The following is an 18670-nucleotide window of genomic DNA, read 5'->3' on the forward strand; positions in this document are numbered from 1 at the left end:
TATGATTTTTAAAAATTAATGCAATTATTATTTAGGGACAGTCTTTTTCAGTTTATTTGATAATCCATTAAATAAGTTTGATAATATTCAACTTGTTTGAATTTGTTTGATACACTTAATTGTTCCAACCTATATTTATTGCGAGGGAAGATAGAGAACGGAAATTTGATGTCATTAATGATGTCGAGAATGATGTGTCAACACGTGATTGAACTTAAATCTAATAGGATAGACAAATTTCATTTTTAATGTCAATGTATTGTTACATCATTCCCGACATCATTAATGATACCAAATTTTGGCTTTCTATTATCACTAATTTGTTTATTCGTTAAAACTATTGTAAGAACTTATTACGCAACCACGACTTATTCTCGTTTACTTTAACTTTATTATTAGATTTTAAGATTATCCTTTTCAATTCTCACTCTCTAATTCCATCTTAAACAATTCAAAATAAGAGTTTAGTAGGTCAAGTTAGCATCTTTTAGGTCACTTAAACTCACGGATTATCACCTAATCCTCTAGGTTTCAACTTGGGACGTGTTACCTACACAACCCCACACAAAAGACTTCTAATTTCCATTTAAAAACAAAAATTTCATATTTTCAACTCAAATTTCTTTAATCATCCAAACTTAAATTCAAACTACATTTTCTTTACAAAATTAAAATACATGTTTTTACATAATTTGATATACTAATTCAACCTTAGGTTCTAATAATTCTCTTTTTGAGTTGTGGTCTCTGTCACCTTAGTTTGAGCATTTATAAATTAATAAAAATGATTTAATCCTTTAGAAAAAAAACAAATTTATTTATTGCAGCATAACAAAATTTCAATAACTTAAAAATGTAGATATTCAGCATTTATTTCAATAATACCCAATTCTAGTTTTATTGTTTCATCTTTATTTCAAATGATTCTCTATTTACAGTACTTCTTGAACCATGCCCCAATATTCAGGAAGCTTTCAAAGTCAGATTGTGGCCTGCATCATCATGAGAAGAAAATACATATGATTTAGGTCATATTATCAGATTTCATGCCCAAAAAAGGAAGAAAATTATCTCGTTTACCTCTCGATACCGTGAGTATCCTCGGGGAACAAGATCACTTTCACCTCCACGCCTCTCTCCTTTAGGGCCCGAGCATACTAAACAAGTTGAGAAATAAGAATCATAAGCTTCTTGTTTCAACTAAGTAATTATGGTGATGGAGAAAGCAAATAAAGCATTTTTACTTGGATTCCATTGGAGACTGGAACACGACGATCTTTCGCACCTAGGAGAAAGATTGTGGGTGTTTTCACCTACAAAATAGGAGCCATATGACCACACATTACAAGAAATAGAACAAAATCAAGCAAGTGTTTGATAACACATCTATAACTTAATCTAAATTCTGGCTTTACTCGATAATTTAGTAAGGGAGCCTACAAACATCACTTTAACCTCTCAAAATTTATCAAAAATTAAGTATGCCACATTCAACACATAATTTCAGCTTTGTTGAACACAACCCAAGTAAACTCTCTTCTTTATAGATGATAGCATTTAGGCACATTTAACTCAAACATATGACACATCAATCAAGCTCTTGTACACAAATAGTCTATCCATTATATGAATCAAAAGGTGGGTTGGTTAGTTAACCTTTGCTATATGTGAGATAGGAGATTTGCTCAAGAAAAGAGAGAGGTGCTCGGATGAAGGCGATTCAGTGAAGTTAGATTTTCCATCTACTCCAAGGCTTTCAACGAAACACCAATCGGGTATATCAGTTGTCCCGGTCATCAGAGCAAGGTTACAAACAGGATTTCTCGCAGCTGCTGCAGCAAACTTCTCTGGTGCCTGCTTTAACAAACAATATATAATTATTATTATTATTATTAAGATCCTAACTTACTCAGAAGTCTTTACCATACAACTTTTAAAAGAATAAACATAATGCATCTATTTGGAATCTTCATTCTGTCTTTACTTCACCTGACCAATCAAGTGGGTTGTCAAAAAGCCACCATGGGAACCGCCAAGAACAGCTATTCTTGATGGATCTATCAATCCCTTCTTGATGACATGATCAATTGCAGCGAGTACATCATTCACATCCTGCAAAGTTTGAAAAAGAAAATTACAAGATAGCACTCAGCTTGATGGGCTGGAATTGGATAGATCATCTGAAGATCCATCGCAGCAGAATAATCACCTGAGACCCAACTTTTCCAGGAAGCGATAGTAATGCCTCCTCACCAAATCCCAATGAACCTCTGAAATTCAAATTTCAGATCAAGATGTTTGAAATAAAATCAGATATATAAAAAACACGCATAATAGTATTACCGGTAGTTTACAATCAGCAAGCTATAACCAATTGAAGAGAGAAATGCCAAGGATTTTGAGAAGGCTGATAAATAGACAGTGTGAGGGCCCCCGTGGAGCACTACAATTACAGGATCACAAGAACCCGGTTTGTTGGTCTTGGAGGAAACAAACATGGCCTCAAAAGGCTTGTTAGCACCTAAAATTTCAAAACCCACCAAATATTGGCAGATTAGTGCATAAAAAAGGGAAAACAGTATGAATAAAAGAGTTTAGGCAATAGAGAACCTCTACTTAAATTCTCAGAACCATTAGGGACTGGAATCTTCATTACGCTAAACTGGCGAGCAGCCAGCAAAGCCATCACCTTAATATGATTGATAAGGCAAACAATATAAATCTCATCTAGAGAGAAATTCATACATGAATTGGTTCATATAAAAGTGAAGAGGAAACCTTCTCAGAACCCTTTGAGAATGGGCTGGAAATATCATCCCAGCTCCATGCAGAAAAATCCAAACTTTTAAGAGGTCGCCCATACTTTATTTGAGGAACATTTATTAGGCTGCTACAAACTGGAAAAAATAAAATATATATTAGCATTGTTCTACAGCATTTCTGAAAATATATTCAGTATGACGTAAGAACGAGTAAGCACCAACCAGCAATAATATTGTCACCGTCCAGGGCAAGAACTTTCCAGGAAAAATGTGTATCATCAGGACTAACTCGAGTTACATCCCCACTATAGATATTATAAGTAAATATTATAAAAAAATGACAACATAAGAAAAATAAACAGCATATTTACCCCCTAAACTGTTCATGTTCATACCTCAACACGTTAACAGCAATGATTGCTTCATCGCTACGCCAGGCAGAAGTTACAATCATTGTGGATCCATCCGAAAGCCATGGATTACTCGAGATGACGGTATCGTATAGCCCAGGGAAGCTATCGTCCTCAGGGCACATCACAACAGGAACCTAAAAAGATTGCAGAAAATTGCAAAAAGGAAGAGAAGAGAATCAGTAGAAGCAGAGGATTCAAGAACTTATCCCTTGTTCATGAGAAGAGAAAGCTTGTTGATCTTGGGTTATGAATTCAAAATTCTTGTTTGATGTAAAGTGGATTAATTGGGTTAAATTACTCTAAAGATTTTTTTATATAATGAAATAACCCAAGATCAAACTTTGAAACTAAGATGGCAAAAGAAGACCTCACCACATTAACAAGTTCTAAGGATGAATCTAGCTTCCCATCACAAGGCCAATCAATTTTATAAAGCGAATCTGTCGCGCGATGTGCTCCAGTGTCTACAGAAGTTTTTGCAGATAAAAATACAAGAGACTTTCCATCTGGGCTGAAAATAAGTAAATGTAGAAAACCAATAGATAATTGATCAATGAATATTCAAGAGCTATCCTCTCTAAAAACATTCCTACAAAATTTCTTCGACAAACCTGAAATGTGGGATGCATGCACTACTTATGCTTTGGGTCAGATTTATCACTTCAGCCCTTTCAACACAAAATCAAAAAAAAGAAAAACTAGTTCAGTGCCTCTCCCTAAAAATCACTTTTTTCAATCTCAACTAATAGGAAAAGGTAAGAAATGTATTTACGACGGTTTGTCAGCTTCTGATCCACTAAAAGGGAACCTGACTGCATATAATGAACAAGCCCTGCAGAAGCAATACTTAATACCAAGTTTTCTCGGCTCTGATGACCACCCTACAAAGACTAAAGTTTCTTGCAAGCCATTGTTTGGTGGAGCCCAAATAACTTGCCCAACACTAAGCGACTTGGAGATGCCATCAACTGCACGAATCTCACCACTGCATGGATATATATATATATATTGAAAGGTATTTAAATAAAGAAGATCATTTAAAAGAAGGTATTCATTCATTATGTTCTTCATGAAAGCAAGCACCTGCTAATGTCAATAACAAATAGTGCAGGCTGCCTTTTACCAGCATATGTTTCCCCCCAATCCTCCTCCCAATCACCTTGACCTTTCCAGCTACCAAAGTCCTTTATTGTTGAAGTTTCCTTCTTATAACCAAAAGCATCAAAAGTTGGCTTTGAGGGAACTGGTTCCTCAGCAACATAAGCAACCATAGTTTCACTAGAGTTCCAGGAAATTCCCTCAAACCTGTTGATATTTTACGATTGTTGAGCAAACAATCAAACAAAAAATGTATAAAAATTAAGGAATGTGGATTACCATCCATCTGTATATACAGAACCATGAACAGATTGAGGGATTTGAAATTCCTTTTCCACTTGAGATTGACTCCAAACCTCAAATTTGGCAGGAGATTCATTTTCAGAATTCCTAATAACTAAAACCTTTGAACCAGATGGCGAGGGAACCAATGTAGAGACCCCAGTCATTTCTATAGGAAAGGGGGAAAACTGAAAGCTTGTTGTGCCATTGCTATCATTAAAAATATGACTGGATATGAGATATCGTCTTTTCTTATTAGCCAATAGATTTGGTTGGTTAACTGAAAACATAGCTTGAGAATGTTTTCCTGCATAAGATGGGATATTACAGAGATTAACATGCCTGCTTTAAGGAAGCTAAACTGTAGATAACCAAAAACAATTCATACCATTGGAAGGCTTGAAAGTCCAGGCCTTATCAACAATGGAGATATTTACAAACTCTTGGAGTAATTTAGAAAGAGATGTATATTCTTCTTCTTCTTTTGTAGTTTCATCTAACCCAATTGAAGTTTCTTGTACAGGGGCTTTTCTAGAGGCATCCATAGTAAAACCAGATTTTGATTGTGCGCTAGAACAAGAAAGCAAGTAGCTGAAATAAGTAAAGAAAACATAGACCCAGGTTGAGTCAGAGTAGATTCTACAATATTATATCCAAAGATTTAGCTTGATGACATGTAGAATTAATATCCAAAATTAAAAGCAGAATAGAATCAGAAGAACAGAAACCCAATGGTCGACTGAATAATTAACACAGACCGTTGAGAGCTGAAGGGATTGCGGCGAAAGAAGGAAAGAGTAGTCGTCACTCCAAAGTGCTTGAAATTGAATCGTTGACTATGAGGTATTAAAGCGAACTGGGGACGAATCGATTTCACGAAGCACTGACTTGTGGGAGTGACAAACCTACTGCCCATCTGAAAAATGTTATCTTTTTCACTAACGGAAGAAATATCAAATGTGTCCTGTATTTATATTCTAAGATGAAAACGTCCCTTAAAAAGTTTTACAATATTGAAGAACTATGGAGAACGCATTTACAAATATCTATTTCGGAGATTATTTTTACCATCATTCATCTTATTCAATTTCAGAGAATCCCTGCAACACATTGTTTATATATATTCTTCAAAAATAATACGATATGCAATGCCCTTTTATATAATTTTATCGTATTATTTCTGAAGAATATATATATAAACGATGCATTGCAGGAATTTTATCGTATTATTTTTAAAAAATATCATAAAAGACACTTTAGTAAAAAATATTTTAAAAATTAGACATTTACCTCATGACGTGATAGTATAACGTGACAATTGTATTCATGATTTTCTTGCCTCTTATGAACTAGACTATCCATCCCCTCTCCCGAAATCAAGTCCAATGTTGGCTAGTACATTCTTTCTCATCACCAAGACTTAAAAAAAGTAAAAAAAGTTTAAATTGTTGTTATGAACAAAAATCTAAAATATCATTAACTAACTAATAATGATTTTATTTTGTTTTAACCTTGAGTGTTATAGAATTCTCAAATATGTCTACATTTCAATTTCAAAATTAAAGTGTCCAATATAAACCTATTGGCAATTTCAATTCTAAACCTATTGGCACTTTCATAATTTCATTCAATACAATTCTTCTATTTTATTCTCAAACCACCTTAGAAATCTCCTGTTGAAAACTAGGCAAGATATTTTCAACATTATCATGTTCAGAAAAAAGATACAAACATTTCACAATCGTATCAGTAATTTCTTCGTTTAAGACGAAACCCCTCAGCTGCCATCCGTCTAAGCAAACCAATTATTTCTTCCTTTTCACCCATCGCAAGGAAACCGTTTAGTAAAGAATCGTATACAGCAGCAGTAGGACCATAACCGCAAGCTACCATCCTCTCGAAGGTGTCTTTTCCCGCCTGCCAATGTACTAATTTCATAAATCCATTTACAAGGGTTGAAAAGGTCACAACATCAGGTTCCACGCCCATTTGAAGCATTTCCTCGAAGAATTGTTTTGCCGATTGTAGATCATTCGCTCTTATAGTTCCATGAATTATGGTATTAAAAGATGCAACATCTGGTTTACTGTCTATGGTAATAAACCCTTTGCCTCCTCCAAACTACCTTCATTGCAGAGAGTTGCTAGTAACATGTTGTAATGATAAGTTTCAAGTAGAATTCCACGAACCGTCAAAAGACCTTTCGCAATGTTCATCATTCTCAATTGGAAGAATCCATTTATCAAAACTGAATAAGTGTGTGAATCCAGAACTAATCCCATTTCAAGCCTGGTCTTCAATAACTTCATTCCTTCACCAACATCTCCTTTCTTCAAATGAGCATGTATTAGTATATTAAAAGGAAATATTTCTCTCGTGTTCATTTCACGATGAATCTCCATCGCTTCTTGTAGACGACCTTCTTTACAAAGCCCGTGAATTAAAGCTGCTAACAATTGATGATCTGGCTCTACACGATTCTCGTCTTTCAACATCAAGGATACTAACTCCATCGCCTCATCAACCTTCCCATTCTCACAAAGCCCCCAAGCTAATGAATTGTAAGAAACAATGTCGTGTTTATTATTACTCCCTTTAGTCATTGTTTCAAAGACTCTTAAAGCTTCGGTAACCATACCAGATTTACAAAATCCATTAGTGAATTATATGTTATTATGTCTGCCTCTTCACCATTCTCCGCCATTAAGTCTACTAACCGCATAGCTTCCATGGGCCTTCCATCTCTACAATGCCCATCGATTAAAACGTTGCAGATTACCAGATCCTGTTTTATTCCTCGGTCTGACATAACATTGAATAACTCACTAGCTGCCTCCCATCGCCTTGTTTTGCAAAGATACTGTAACAAACTTGAATAAATGAATTTGTGCGGTTCAACTCCTTTTTCCAACATCTTCTCGTAATGTTTCTTTCCCTCGTCGAAATTCCCAGCTTTGCAAAGTCCATTGACAAGTGCACCGTGAGTAACAGCATCCGGATCGAGGCCCTTCAGCTTCATGTCATCAAACAAATCCATTGCTTCTCCCATTTGACCCTTTTTACAAAGCCCGTTCACAAGAATGGTGTAAGTAAAAACATTCGGATTGAGACCCTTCAGTTTCATGTCATCAAACAAATCCATTGCTTCTTCCATTCGACCCTCTTTACAAAGCCCGTTCATAAGAATGGTGTAAGTAAAAACATTTGGATTGAGACCCTTCAGCTTCATGTCATCAAACAAATCCATTGCTTCTCCCATTCGATCCATTTTACAAAGCCCGTTCATAAGAATGGTGTAAGTAAAAACATTTGGATTAAGGCCCTTCAGCTTCATGTCATCAAACAAATCCATTGCTTCTCCCATTTGATCCTCTTTACAAAACCCGTTCATAAGAGTGTTGCAAGTATAAACATCCGGATAGAGGCCCTGCAGCTTCATGTCATCAAACAAATCCATTGCTTTTCCCATTCGACCCTCTTTACAAATCCCGTTCATAAGAGTTTTGTAAGTAGAAACATCCGGATTGAGGCCCTTCAGCTTCATGTCATCAAACAAATTCATTGCTTCTCCCATTCGATCCTTTTTACAAAGCCCGTTCATAAGAATGATGTAAGTAAAAACATCCGGATTGAGGCCCTTCAGCTTCATTTCATCAAACAAATCCATTGCTTTTCCAATTCGATCATTTTTACTAAGCCCGTTCATAAGAGTGTTGAAAGTAATCACATCAGGCAATACAGGCCCTCTGCACCATTCATTGAAAACCTTTAAAGCTCTTGAAGCATCACCATTTCGACAAAGTCCATTTAAAACAACATTTATACAAAATGTGTTAACTTGAAAACCACACTTCACCATCGTGCCCAACACTCCAAAAGCCAAATCGGGCTTATTAGAATGCTGGAAAATCTCGATCAGAACTTTCAATGAAAAGAAACTGCGAAAAGCTTGGATACCCTTCATCTTATTGTAGACATAGATAACCATGCTATACTTCTTTGACTGTAAAAATGTTTTTAAAAGAAAATTGCACGTTGATTCAGAAGGCAGGCCGTGAATTTTAACAGCTTGATTAAAGAGGAGCAAAGCATCTTCGAGTCGGGGACTGGATTTATCACATAATGATCTAATTTGGGTTTCTATGTCAATGGAACTCGATTCTACGGTTGCTGAAGATAAGCATTTGGTGTGAGGACGAAACAAGAGATAGCAATTACTGCAAAGTTGCTTTCTAATAATCATTTCACCGCAAGTAAACAGCTATCACTAATTTCTTAAAATGATTTTACCCAGAGAGTGAAAAAACAGTGAACGGAGACGTTTACCGGGTAGAGGCCATTCTTTCCAGTCGCCGCCGCCGTCCTAACTCGGCACCAGAACTGAGTCTCCGACCGAATTACTGCAGATAACTCGTTGCTGGATCGAAATCGTTGTTCAATTCCTCGTAAATCCTAACCCTAGCCAGGCATTTCTCCAAATATTCTTTTCTTAATTAACTTGGCTTGTCGTGAGGAATCGAAATCGTTGTCCAATTGCTTCGTAAACCCTAACCCTAGCCAGGCATTTCTCCAAATATTCTTTTCTTAATTAACTTGGCTTGTATGAAGAAAGCGTTTTTTAGGTTTCTCTTAAAAATGCTTGTTAAATTATTATTTTTTTATAAAAAATTAATTTTAAAAATTTGAAGAATAATTTACTCTTTGAATTTATATAATATGGTTTAGGTGAGAAAATAATGGTTTAAAGGGGATAAAATTATAAGATAATTTTAGTATTTAAATTAATAAAATTATTGATTAAATAGTTGATACGATGATATGATGTTAGAGTTTTTGAATAAAAACTAAGTTTTATCTCAATAGCCAAACATCAAACATACCCGTACGAGTCTACTATTTTTTCCTTGATCATGATTTTAAAATCAGTTTTTATTATCCCGTCATACTACCACATTAACGCTAATCACCCGAAATTTGGTTAGAGATAACCCATGTGCTTTTTTTTTAGTATTTTTTAAACAGAGTAAATGTATATTTTTTAAAGAGGATTGATAAAATCAACGAGAGCAGGTCCACGAAACCGACGTGGCCTGCCAACTGTCCCCACATCCCGAAAGCGCTCATTTCGAGTTCCGAAACCCACTCATTTCGGGTCCCGCAACGGTCATTTCGTGAAGAAAAAAATAATAATTTTTTTTTCCAAAAATGGTTTCGGGTCCCGAAACGGTCATTCCGGGAAGAATTTTTTTTCTTCTCGAAATAATCGTTTTTTTCTTTCTGAAATGACCGTTTCGGGTCCCGAAACCACTCATTTTGGGTCCTAAAACTATTTATTTTGGGTTCCGAAACAATTATTTCGAGAAAAATTATTATTTTTAAATATTTTATTTGTCTCGAAATGGCCGTTTTGGGACCCGAAATTAACGTTCCGGGACGAAATTAACGTTTCGGGACATTTAAAAATTTTCTCTCTCCTACCCACATGTCATGCCACGTTGATTCATTGACTTACTTTCATTGAGGACATGCTTGTTAAGTAGTTTTTGTACTCAGTAATGGGAAAAGGAATAAAATGAGATGTTTGGTTGGTGGTTTTGATTACAGGATATTGATTTGATTCCCGGATACTCAGGAATCATCCAATCCTCTCTAAATTGGGAGGAATGAATCTCATTCCACAGCGATACACTTTCTCTCCCATTATCTTCACTCTTCTATTTTCTCTCTTATAATTATAATATCATATATATATTTTATAATTATATTATACGTTATTTTATAATTAATATAATAATAAATTTTATTTATTTATAAATAAATAATTTTAATTATTTAAATAATATTAAGAAATTAATTAAAATAAAATTTTAGTAATAATTATAATAACTAATAATAATATAATTAATTTTATATAATTAAAATAAATAAATTAAAATATAAAACTAAAAATAAAATAACAATTTTATATAAAAAAATATTGAAAAATGAAAAATGAAATATTTTAATAAAAATTATTATTAAAAAAATTATATCATGTTATAATATATTATTAAATAAAATATTATATTTAATTTAAAGTATATAATATTTGAAAGACTTTGTCTTATATTTTATATTTAATAGATAATTATTTATTTATAATTAGTAAAAAATTGAAACACTTAACATTTGTTATAGTATTTTTTGTTTTGAGAAAATATAATTAATATGAAAAAAATATTAGAATGTTTATATTTTATTAAATTACGTCACTTAAATATTTTATATATTTTAAATAATTATGTTATAAAAAAATAATATTCTATATTTTTAATTTAATAAAATAAAATTAAAATTAAAATTAATCATAATTTTAATAACAAAATTATATTTATAATTTTTCTCTAATAAATCCAAACATTATCAAGGTAATGGAAAGAAAAAAGCTCACTTAGACGTATGTATTTGTACAACTAGCTCACTTAACTTAAAGTATGTACTAATAAAAAATCATTTAAATGTATGTATTATCAAAAATTGGCTCATTTAGCCTATTTTAGTAACCCTGGTTAACTTTTATTTTTAAATTTATATATTTATTAATTAAATATTAATATATTTTCTCTCTTTCTTTTTCATTAATTAATCTAGGTAAATTATTTTATTCTTAAATTTTTTATTATTTTAATATTAATATTAATTTTTCTTTTATATTTTATTTTCTTTTTTTATTAATTTTTTTATTTCTCATATTTCTTAAATTCTTTTTTTTTTAATTTAGCAATTTATTTATGAATTTTTTGTTTTACTGTAATATTTTTTGAAGATTTTTTTTTATTTAATTTAATATAATAAAAATGAAAAAAGATTTTTCTTATTTAGTTTAATATAAATAAAAATGAAATTAATAATTTTTTATTTAATTTTTATTCACGACTTATATTAGTAGTAAATGAATTATTTTGTCTAATATTTGATTATTACTCTTTTAGTGTTTGATGAATGAGTTTTTATTATTATTTAATTTTTAATTTTTAATTAATTTATTTTTGTGTTGAAGGATTTTTATTGTTGAAAGAATTTTCATTGTTATATTCAATTATTAAGATTAAACAATTTTAAAATAATTAATAAAAAATGTGAATATAAAAAAATATATAAAAAAGAAGAAGAAATATAGAGTTAAAATAATTAATGATGAATGCTCATATGTATAAAATAATATTAAAATAATCAATCATAAATACTCCTATAGAAATAATAAAAAGTTATAAAAAATATAAAAATAGATGGTTCATTTATTAGTAATAAATGAAATAATAAATGAAAAGGAAGGAGAGAGAAAATATATTAATATTTAATTAATAAATATATAAATTTAAAAATAAAAATTAACCATAATTATTAAAAGAGGCTAAATGAACCAATTTTTTGATAGTAAATATGTTTAAATGATCTTTTATTAGTACATACGTATAAGTGAACTAGTTGTACAAGTACATACGTTTAAGTGAGTTTTTTTCCTAATGGAAATGTTTAAAACTCTTAACCAAATACTACATTATCAATCATATCCATTCTCATTCCATACATCTATCAATCTCAATCCTATTCTCATTCCTTTATTTGAACCAATCTATCAATCTCAATCCTATTCTCATTCCTTTATTTGAACAAAGCACCTTGAATATTTCATTGAATTTATTATTTTTCTTTTTTAAAATAATAGGTTCCTTGTCTCTATATAAAATGATGTTTTTATATAATATATAAAATTTATATTATTATAAAAAAATATATAATTCTGTCTAGCGTTTATGAGCTGATATTCGGTTTTATATATAAAAAATTGTAGTGTGTTATATAACCATTTTGAAATCTTATACTATATCATACTAAACTGTTTTTGTTTAATCCCCAACTAACTAAACACTGTCGTCAGCTAAAAAAAAACATAATTATTGTCATATAGCAATCAGATTGACCAAAATTCTTCAAACCGGGACCTACAATGAAACATGTTCTATAATCTATGCAAATTGATCATCAAAATAAGAACAAAGCATCTTCAATTCTAGACCAAAATAGAATCTTTAATTTCCTATTACTCTTCAATCATCATCTTCTTATACCCAATTCTTGAAGAAACAAACAAAGAAAAAAAAAATCAAGAATGAAGATCAAACTCGACTCTATCTCTTCACTAACACTCATCATCTTCCTTTACTCCATTCAAATTCCCTCTGCAGAAACCTGCAGCTCAAGTGAATCTCACTATCCATGTCAAACTTACGTTTTTTACAGAGCCATGGCTACTGAATTCCTAGACCTAGCTTCCATTGGAGACCTCTTCTCAACAAGCCGTGTTATGATCGCCAATCCCAGCAACATCTTATCTCCATCAACACCTCTGATTCCAAACCAACCCCTCTTTGTTCCCATAGCTTGTTCCTGCAACAGAATCAATGGCGGCGCCGGCAATACAAGTCTTTCATATGCCAACATCACTTACAAAATCAAGAAAGGTGACACCTTTTTCTTAGGTTCAACAATCTACTTCCAGAATCTCACTAACGACCAATCTGTTCAGCTTGTTAACCCAAATCTAATCCCGACCGATCTTCAAATAGGCACTCTTGTTGTCTTTCCAATCTTATGCAAGTGTCTGAACCCAAACAGTTATCTTATCAGTTATGTGTTTCAGCCTTCTGATTCGATTTCTTCTTTAGCTTTGAAATTTGGGTCAACCTCGAAATCGATAGTGGATATTAATGGAGATGAATTGCAGCCGTTTGATACCATTTTCATTCCAGTTTCACGTCTTCCGAGGCTACCACAACCCATATTTGCTCATCAATCTTCTCGTTCATACAAACAGAGAAGTACTATCATTGGACTGGAAATTGGGCTGGGAATTACTGGGTTTTTGTTAGCTTCAGTTATTGGGTTGTGGGGTTACAGAGAGTTTGTGATTATGAAGAAAAGAAAGGGTTCAAGCGATGAAGAGATTCATCATTTGATCAGGGGAGTAAAAGGAATAAATATGAAGGAGGAGGAAGAAGTAAATTTAATGGCGGATATTTCACAATGCTTAGACAAGTGTAAAATGTTTAGAATTGAAGAATTAAGAGAAGCAACCGATGGTTTTGACAGTAGATTGTTGATACAAGGGTCTGTTTACAAAGGATGTATTGATGGAGTTCTCTATTCCATTAAAAAAATGGGATGGAATGCCTTTGAAGAGCTGCAAATTTTGCACAGGGTAAGGATTAAAAATTCATTTGTTTATTTGAAATGTGATCATACGCCACAAAGTTAACTTGTAAATTGCTTTTAAAAAGGTGAACCATGGAAACCTGGTGGGGATAGAAGGATTCTGCATGGACCCTGAAGAGACGGGTTGCTACATAGTCCACGAGTTTGTCGAGAATGGCTCACTCCATTCTTGGCTGCACGGTTCGGCTAACAGGTCTAGAGAACTTTTCTTTTTTCGGTTTGGAAAACTTTATAAATGTGTTAGTTGAATTACAAATTTATTGTGGAGACTCATAGTTCATGACCATGACCCAACAAAAGTATTTAAGTAGATGTTATTGCAATCTCTTAATATAATATTTCAGGAGACATAACTTATGTTGGAAAACAAGGCTAAGAATTGCTATTGATGTTGCTAATGGTCTCCAATACATCCACGAACATACAAGGCCACAAGTGATCCACAAGGATATAAAGAGTAGCAATATCCTCTTAGACTCCAATATGAGAGCCAAGATAGCCAACTTCGGCCTGGCCCGGTCAGGCTGCAACGCTTTGACCGTGCATGTGAATTCGACACAAGGGTATGCACCGCCAGAATACTTGAAAGATGGTTTGATCTCGACAAAGACCGATGTCTTCTCGTTTGGGGTGGTGCTGGCGGAGCTGGTGTCAGGAAAGGAGGCGGCGATGGGTGAGGGAGGGAACTCGATGTTATGGAAGATGGCGGGCATGATGATGGAAGGGAAGGAAGAGGAGCGAAGAAAAAGGGTGAGTGAATGGATGGATGACGCGATTTTGAAGCAAAGTGATTGGTCTATAGAGAATGTTATGAATGTGATTGTTATTGCTATTGCTTGTTTGAGGAAAGAACCTTCCAAGAGACCTAGCATGATGGAGATTGTGTATGCTTTGTGTAAGACTAGTGAAGACATGTTTTTTGATGTCTCCGAGGATGGGCCATCTCCACGGGCACTAAATGCAAGATAGCAGCACTAGTTATATGATAGTTTATCTTCTATTTTCACAATCCTAATTTGGTTAAAGTGTCTTTGGTTTTTGAATAGTCTTGTTTTCATATGTGGGTATTGAAAAACTTTGTACCAAGTTAAATCAAGACAAGCCTACAAAGATCTCCAATTCCAACTTATGTAACATGGCTTTGTCATACCTTATCTTTATTTCTGATGTTAAGGATGATAATGGGTAATCATGAACCTCTACCGTGATTATTTGCTTGTCTAGGATTGGGTAAAATAAACTTGGTACATATCCCGGATTTGGTGTTTATAATTATCTTTTAGATATTGAGGCAAGATTTGGTGATATCATGTTGTTTGGTAATATATAAAATATTATGATTAAATTGTTATGTTTGTTAATTTCATTCAAATATATGATAGAGAGGAACATTTACATAAATCATAACCAAATCATATACTAACCCAATTCAAACCCAAAAATCTGATTTGTTGAATATAATATTTTGATATAATAACAACCCATCTAAATGAATATATGGTACAAACCCAAAAATCTGATTTGTTGAATATAATATTTTGATATAATAAAAACTGATCTAATTGAATATATGATCAATTTAAATAGAGATATTTAATAATTGATAATTTATTTCATACTCAAAATATATTAATTAATGTTACTATATACTATTTTTTTTTTATATTTTGGATACAAATATATCAACTTGATTTTTAAGTTTAAACAAAATCTATATATATATATAATATATATAATGATGCTTAATTTTGAATCCGGATTGCCGGGTCGAGAACTGTGGTTAATTTGGATATATATGTGAGAGTAAATGAATACTTGAGTCGAATTGTGGGTTGATCCGCCCATAAACTTAAAACGGTTAAAAATAAAATTAAAAACGCTATTGGTATGGTTCAAACTAACAAACTAACTAAACAAGTACAACTCTTTAACCAACTAGGCTAATAACATTTTATATTTTAAATTCAACACCAAATTTGATCGATATATTTTTATCCGTGTGCATCGCACGAGGATCATCCTAGTATATATAATAACTCTTAATTTAAAATAGTGGAGGTGTATAACACTCTCTCCATAATCATTCTATATAATTTCTCTTTCTTAATTTATTTTTCTTAATTATTATTTCTGTTTCTTAATATATATATTTCTCTCTTCATTTCTTTTTCTTAATAAACATTTTTTCTCACTAAAATGTAAGAATTAATAAATTTTATAAATATAATTATATTATATTAAAATAATAAAAATTTATTATATATTTTAAAAATATAAGTACATATATTTAAAATATATAATAATATAAAAAGTTATATTCAATCTTAACAAAAATTAATAAATTTTAAGAATAAAAAATCATTTTAACTTTATTAACTTATATTATAATATATATATATATATATATATATATATATATATATTACTCTTAATTTAAAATGGATACTTGGGTCGGATTGTGGGTTGACCCGCCCATAAACTTAAAACGGTTAAAAATAAAATTAAAAATGTTATTGGTATGGTTCGAACTCCGCAACCTAACAAAAACAAATACAACTCTTTAACCAACTAGGCTAATAACATTTTATACTTTAAATTCAACACCAAATTTGATGAACGCAGAACGTTGTAACAATATATTTTTAAACGTGTGCATCGCACGGATCATCCTAGTTTGTTTAAAGTTGTTATTATGTTAGGATTTTTTTAATTGATTTACTACATCATGGTCAAATTGTGGCTCGTTATTGATGGTTAATTAAAATTTCGGACCTCTTATTTTAAAATTTACAATTTGAAACTCTTTATTTTTAAAAGAGAAATGATTGGCTGGGAATTTTGGTGAGAGAATAAGAGAGGGAATGACGTGGCGTAATATGATTGGCTGAAAAAATCAAATAATTTATCTCTCTTTCCTCACACCTTTCCCTTTTTCCAATCAATGAGTTGATGCCAAGTTATTCCCTCCCTCAAATTCTCTCCTCTATCACTCCTCATTTTTTTAAAATTATACAAAATAAAGTTTTGTCTTTAACGGTTTCAAAATATTCATATCATTAATTTAATTACCGAATTTTAACAAAATGAGAGTTTTGATTTATCGAATTTTAGAGAATTGATTGTCAAAATCCTCACTTGACTGAAATTCGATAGTTAAATTAGTGATGATTTACTTTTATTTTTTGGGAAATTTGATGGAATAACCCTCATAAGAGGGGAATTTCCACTATTAACAGGTCATTAATAAATTTTTCATTTTTGACCTTTTGCCAAGGCAAAAGGTCAGTTTTACCCTTTATTAAAAAAAAAAAAAATTTGATTTTCATTCTCCCCCGTCTTCCTTTCCCTCGAACCCAGTTCTCCTTTCACTCCCCCGTCTTCCTTTCCCAGTTCTCCTTTCACTCCCTCTCTCTCGTTTCCAACTTCGACGACGTCCTTTCCCTCGAACCCTCCCCGACGAGCTCCGACGACAAACAAGAGCCCCCGACAAATACGTCGAATGTGAGTTTATCTTCTTTCTATCCTAGTTCTCCGTTTTATTGTTTAGGTTTAGTTTTGGGTTTAAAATGCTTCTGTCGATGGCTGTTGCAGGGTTTTGGGTTTATTGTCGATGGCGACGATGCATTTTCGCAGACGACAGTGCATCTGTCGCAGACGACAGATGCATCTGTCGCAGGAAGAATACACTATTCGCCTGCGACAGATGCATCTGTCGTCTGCGACAGATGCACTGTCGTCTGCGACAGATGCACTGTCGTCTGCGAAAAATGTCATATTTCCTTTAAATTAGTGGTATTTACTTTCATTATTCTGACTTATTGATTTTTTGCAGATGGGTCAAGTTTAATTATTCTGACTTGAATGTAAACCTTATGTATTTATTTTTGAATGTAAATCTTATGTATTTATTTTTGAATGTAAACCTTATGTATTTATTTTTGAAAGTAATGTAGTTTGCTATTTTGAATTCAAATATAATATAGTATATATATATATATATAATTAAGCACAAAACATAAATGAAATGCATCTGTCGCATGCGACGGTGCATCTGTCGCAGGCGACGGTGCATCTGTCGCAGGCGGGAAATGCATCTGGTGCGACAGATGCATTTCCCGCCTGCGACAGATGCACTGTCGTCTGCGACAGATGCACTGTCGCCTTCGTCACCTTCTTCGGATGTATATTTCACTGTAAAACATATCAGCCAAGCTCTAAAACCATTATTCCATGACCTAACCTACATCCTAGACTCTAAACAACAAAACCCTAAAAGGACGAACGTCTAACCTGAATGTTGAAGACGATCGTCGATGATGAAGGAAGGAGCCGTAGGTGATGAAGGAAGCTTGATGATGAAGGAAGCTTGATGATGAAGAACCTTGATGAAGGAAGCTTGATGATGAAGAACCTTGATGATGGAAGGACGGGAAAAGGACGGTTGGTGGAGAGGAGGGAAATGGAGAAGAAAGTGGCATTTCATAACTGAAATGCGCACTCACTTTACTGATTTTTTTTTTTTTTTTTTTTTTAATAAAGGGTAAAACTGACCTTTTGCCTTGGCAAAAGGTCAAAAATGAAAAATTTATTAATGACCTGTTAATAGTGGAAATTCCCCTTTTATGAGGGTTATTCCATTAAATTTCCCTATTTTTTTATTTACAAATGTCACCTAGATAATAAGTTAACACGTTTAAAACTATTAATACAATAATTTTAACAATAAAGAAAATACCAAAACCTCAATTAATCCAATAAAGAGTTTAACAATACGGTCATTAATATTTTAAAATTAATTTAAAACAATGATGGGGTGTATTAATATATGTTCAGATATCTACATAATTATTAAACCGACCT

General features: G+C 32.4%; 3 protein-coding genes across 4 annotated transcripts; 1 reads left to right on the plus strand and 2 right to left on the minus strand.

Annotated features, from left to right (window-relative positions):
• Positions 1 to 799: 799 nt before the first annotated feature.
• On the minus strand, positions 800 to 5486 carry LOC124922537 (acylamino-acid-releasing enzyme). 2 transcript variants are annotated; one of them, XM_047463270.1, is made up of 18 exons: positions 5314 to 5486; positions 4944 to 5125; positions 4553 to 4862; positions 4259 to 4480; positions 3948 to 4160; positions 3787 to 3843; positions 3548 to 3686; positions 3158 to 3309; positions 2985 to 3067; positions 2779 to 2897; positions 2611 to 2689; positions 2344 to 2521; positions 2210 to 2270; positions 1990 to 2112; positions 1657 to 1854; positions 1245 to 1313; positions 1081 to 1157; positions 800 to 992 (listed from the first exon to the last, which is right to left on the minus strand). In XM_047463270.1, exons 1-18 carry the CDS (start codon positions 5469 to 5471, stop codon positions 929 to 931), a joined length of 2484 nt encoding a protein of 827 aa, XP_047319226.1. In that variant the 5' UTR covers positions 5472 to 5486; the 3' UTR covers positions 800 to 928. The 2 variants fall into 2 exon arrangements, with proteins under 2 accessions (XP_047319226.1, XP_047319225.1); XM_047463269.1 differs by having other exon boundaries at positions 4944 to 5146.
• Positions 5487 to 6137: 651 nt separating this feature from the next.
• LOC124925805 (pentatricopeptide repeat-containing protein At1g62680, mitochondrial-like) lies at positions 6138 to 9100 on the minus strand. The gene is made up of 3 exons (XM_047465914.1): positions 7194 to 9100; positions 6745 to 7080; positions 6138 to 6676 (listed from the first exon to the last, which is right to left on the minus strand). The coding sequence occupies exons 1-3, from the start codon at positions 8796 to 8798 to the stop codon at positions 6302 to 6304; spliced, it is 2316 nt and encodes a 771-aa protein (XP_047321870.1). The 5' UTR covers positions 8799 to 9100; the 3' UTR covers positions 6138 to 6301.
• Positions 9101 to 12443: 3343 nt separating this feature from the next.
• Positions 12444 to 14948, plus strand: LOC124922784 (serine/threonine receptor-like kinase NFP). The gene is made up of 3 exons (XM_047463493.1): positions 12444 to 13796; positions 13876 to 14003; positions 14155 to 14948. Exons 1-3 carry the CDS (start codon positions 12708 to 12710, stop codon positions 14777 to 14779), a joined length of 1842 nt encoding a protein of 613 aa, XP_047319449.1. The 5' UTR covers positions 12444 to 12707; the 3' UTR covers positions 14780 to 14948.
• Positions 14949 to 18670: the final 3722 nt, after the last annotated feature.

This window comes from Impatiens glandulifera, chromosome 1 (assembly GCF_907164915.1).
Source record: "Impatiens glandulifera chromosome 1, dImpGla2.1, whole genome shotgun sequence".
Lineage (NCBI taxonomy): Eukaryota > Viridiplantae > Streptophyta > Magnoliopsida > Ericales > Balsaminaceae > Impatiens > Impatiens glandulifera.

Coding starts and splice junctions, on each gene's coding strand:
- LOC124922537 (XM_047463269.1), bottom strand. CDS start 5,471: ATGGGCAGTAGGTTTGTCACTCCCACAAGTCAGTGCTTCGTGAAATCG. Junction 4,863..4,943: donor GACTTTCAAGCCTTCCAATG/GTATGAATTGTT, acceptor CATCTTATGCAG/GAAAACATTCTCAAGCTATG. Junction 2,522..2,610: donor TTCTGAGAATTTAAGTAGAG/GTTCTCTATTGC, acceptor TTGAAATTTTAG/GTGCTAACAAGCCTTTTGAG.
- LOC124922784 (XM_047463493.1), top strand. CDS start 12,708: ATGAAGATCAAACTCGACTCTATCTCTTCACTAACACTCATCATCTTC. Junction 13,797..13,875: donor AGCTGCAAATTTTGCACAGG/GTAAGGATTAAA, acceptor GCTTTTAAAAAG/GTGAACCATGGAAACCTGGT. Junction 14,004..14,154: donor CTGCACGGTTCGGCTAACAG/GTCTAGAGAACT, acceptor ATAATATTTCAG/GAGACATAACTTATGTTGGA.
- LOC124925805 (XM_047465914.1), bottom strand. CDS start 8,798: ATGATTATTAGAAAGCAACTTTGCAGTAATTGCTATCTCTTGTTTCGT. Junction 7,081..7,193: donor TAATGGATTTTGTAAATCTG/GTATGGTTACCG, acceptor GAGAATGGGAAG/GTTGATGAGGCGATGGAGTT. Junction 6,677..6,744: donor TTGCGAAAGGTCTTTTGACG/GTTCGTGGAATT, acceptor CAATGAAGGTAG/TTTGGAGGAGGCAAAGGGTT.